This window comes from Pinus tabuliformis, chromosome 2_2 (genome assembly GCF_031772625.1).
Source record: "Pinus tabuliformis cultivar Carrire ecotype Pingquan chromosome 2_2, CPIR1, whole genome shotgun sequence".
In the NCBI taxonomy this organism is placed as follows: domain Eukaryota; kingdom Viridiplantae; phylum Streptophyta; class Pinopsida; order Pinales; family Pinaceae; genus Pinus; species Pinus tabuliformis.
The window spans coordinates 565,368,113-565,369,681 of record NC_142300.1 but is presented as its reverse complement, the minus strand read 5'-3'; the positions used below and the strand labels follow the sequence as shown (position 1 = coordinate 565,369,681).

The 1,569-nt window shown below is 45.8% G+C and overlaps 1 protein-coding gene across 1 annotated transcript; it reads left to right on the top strand.

Annotated features, from left to right (window-relative positions):
* Positions 1-525: 525 nt before the first annotated feature.
* LOC149193919 (uncharacterized) lies at positions 526-1,166 on the top strand. The gene has a single exon (XM_089407057.1). It carries the CDS (start codon positions 564-566, stop codon positions 1,164-1,166), a length of 603 nt encoding a protein of 200 aa, XP_089263183.1. The 5' UTR covers positions 526-563.
* Positions 1,167-1,569: the final 403 nt, after the last annotated feature.

Sequence of the window (1,569 nt, the reverse complement as noted above, 5' to 3'; positions counted from 1 at the left end):
ATCATGGAAGGAGCGATAGTCATAATCCAAAGTTTCACGAGTAGTAAATGAAATTGAATAACCCAACACGCAATATCCATGATTCAAACTCCATGTTGACACATATATATATGTTCCACACACCTACTTGCCAAACTATTAGTTGTAATGTGGAGGGTCCCTCCATTACTTGCGGACAAAGGAAGGGCCACAACTTTTGTCTTGTCTTCCTATTCTCTACGAGGTCATCGCAAGCAGCATGTCGATCCGTGTTCTACTTCTGGAAATGTGTCGACTAAATGTCGTACCCTTATCCCTTCCTCGTACTTACCTCTCCTGGATGTTACCCTATTCTTTTGCACTCAATTTCTCATAACGCGTCACAGCATCGACGGAATCACGAAAGTGGGGAGGTCAGGGAAAAGGGACACAAGTGGGTAAATTGTATTTCTATAAATCAAGGACAGTAGATGGGTAAATTGTACTTGTATAAATCTACTCACTTTGCCCGCCTCACTACCAAACCTTCCCTGAGCTTAAGTCGATTGCCACCTTCCCAAACCTTACCCTTCCCTGTGAGAAAAATGGAATCAAGAAGCAGATCTAGCAGCGCCCCTGTGATGCCCCTCACTCTTGGCCTTTCGAAATCCCACTCTCCCAAGCGCCATTTTAGTTCCCCATCATCTTCCTCTACTTTCAACTTAGCTCTAGCCACAACTCTTCCGCCTACTCGACCAGCCTTCAGCGGCGACTCTTCTTATTCTTCTTCAACTCATGCCGTCGCTTCGTCTTCTATCAATTCGGGCCTGCACAGATACACGTCGCAGGTTCGATCCGCAGGCCTTCCAGTTTCACCGAAAGGCGGTGCCACTATGAAGCCTATTCCCTGTGTTCCGCCTAGAAAGACGTGCATGTGTTCACCCACGAATCATCCAGGTTCGTTCCGTTGCAGTTTTCATAGAAATAGTAATCACTCCTCCTCCTCTACTGTGCATTCTCACTTAAACGCGAGAAGGTCTGCCATGACGAATTCGGTGGTAAGAATCGGCGGTGTGGAAGGAGAATGGGTGAGAAGAGCTCTCACTGCTCTCATACGCCCCTCGAGACACCACGTGCGAAGGAGAACGTCATTCCAGCCACAGCCTAGCAGGTTCTGCCATATGACCACGGCCCAAGAAGCCTCCTGAGGTTTGCATCGGGTTGTCTCCTTTCCAAGCTCTTGGCCTGTAGCGCGAAGTTTTCTTTTCGGTTAAGGACTTCGCCATTATATGGTCACATTCTGGCCAAAAAGCCATATCAAGGGAGAAGCGTTTGTATTGCGTGGTAATATAGTTGATACCATAGTTACCAAATTCGAATTCGAATTCGAATTCGATTCGATACGAAAAAAATTCGACCTTATAAAATTCAATATGGAAAAAATTCGACATTATATTTTTTTTTTTTATTTTTTTTTCCGAAGGTGGCAAAACCTATCAAACTCAGGTGTCAAACCAACAGTGAGGACAGCCATCTCTGGCTGCTATCCGCGAATGTCGGTTTGACTCATCACCGTTATCAAGGAAAACCACGCCACCTGTAATAACCCGC

Coding starts and splice junctions, on each gene's coding strand:
- LOC149193919 (XM_089407057.1), top strand. CDS start 564: ATGGAATCAAGAAGCAGATCTAGCAGCGCCCCTGTGATGCCCCTCACT.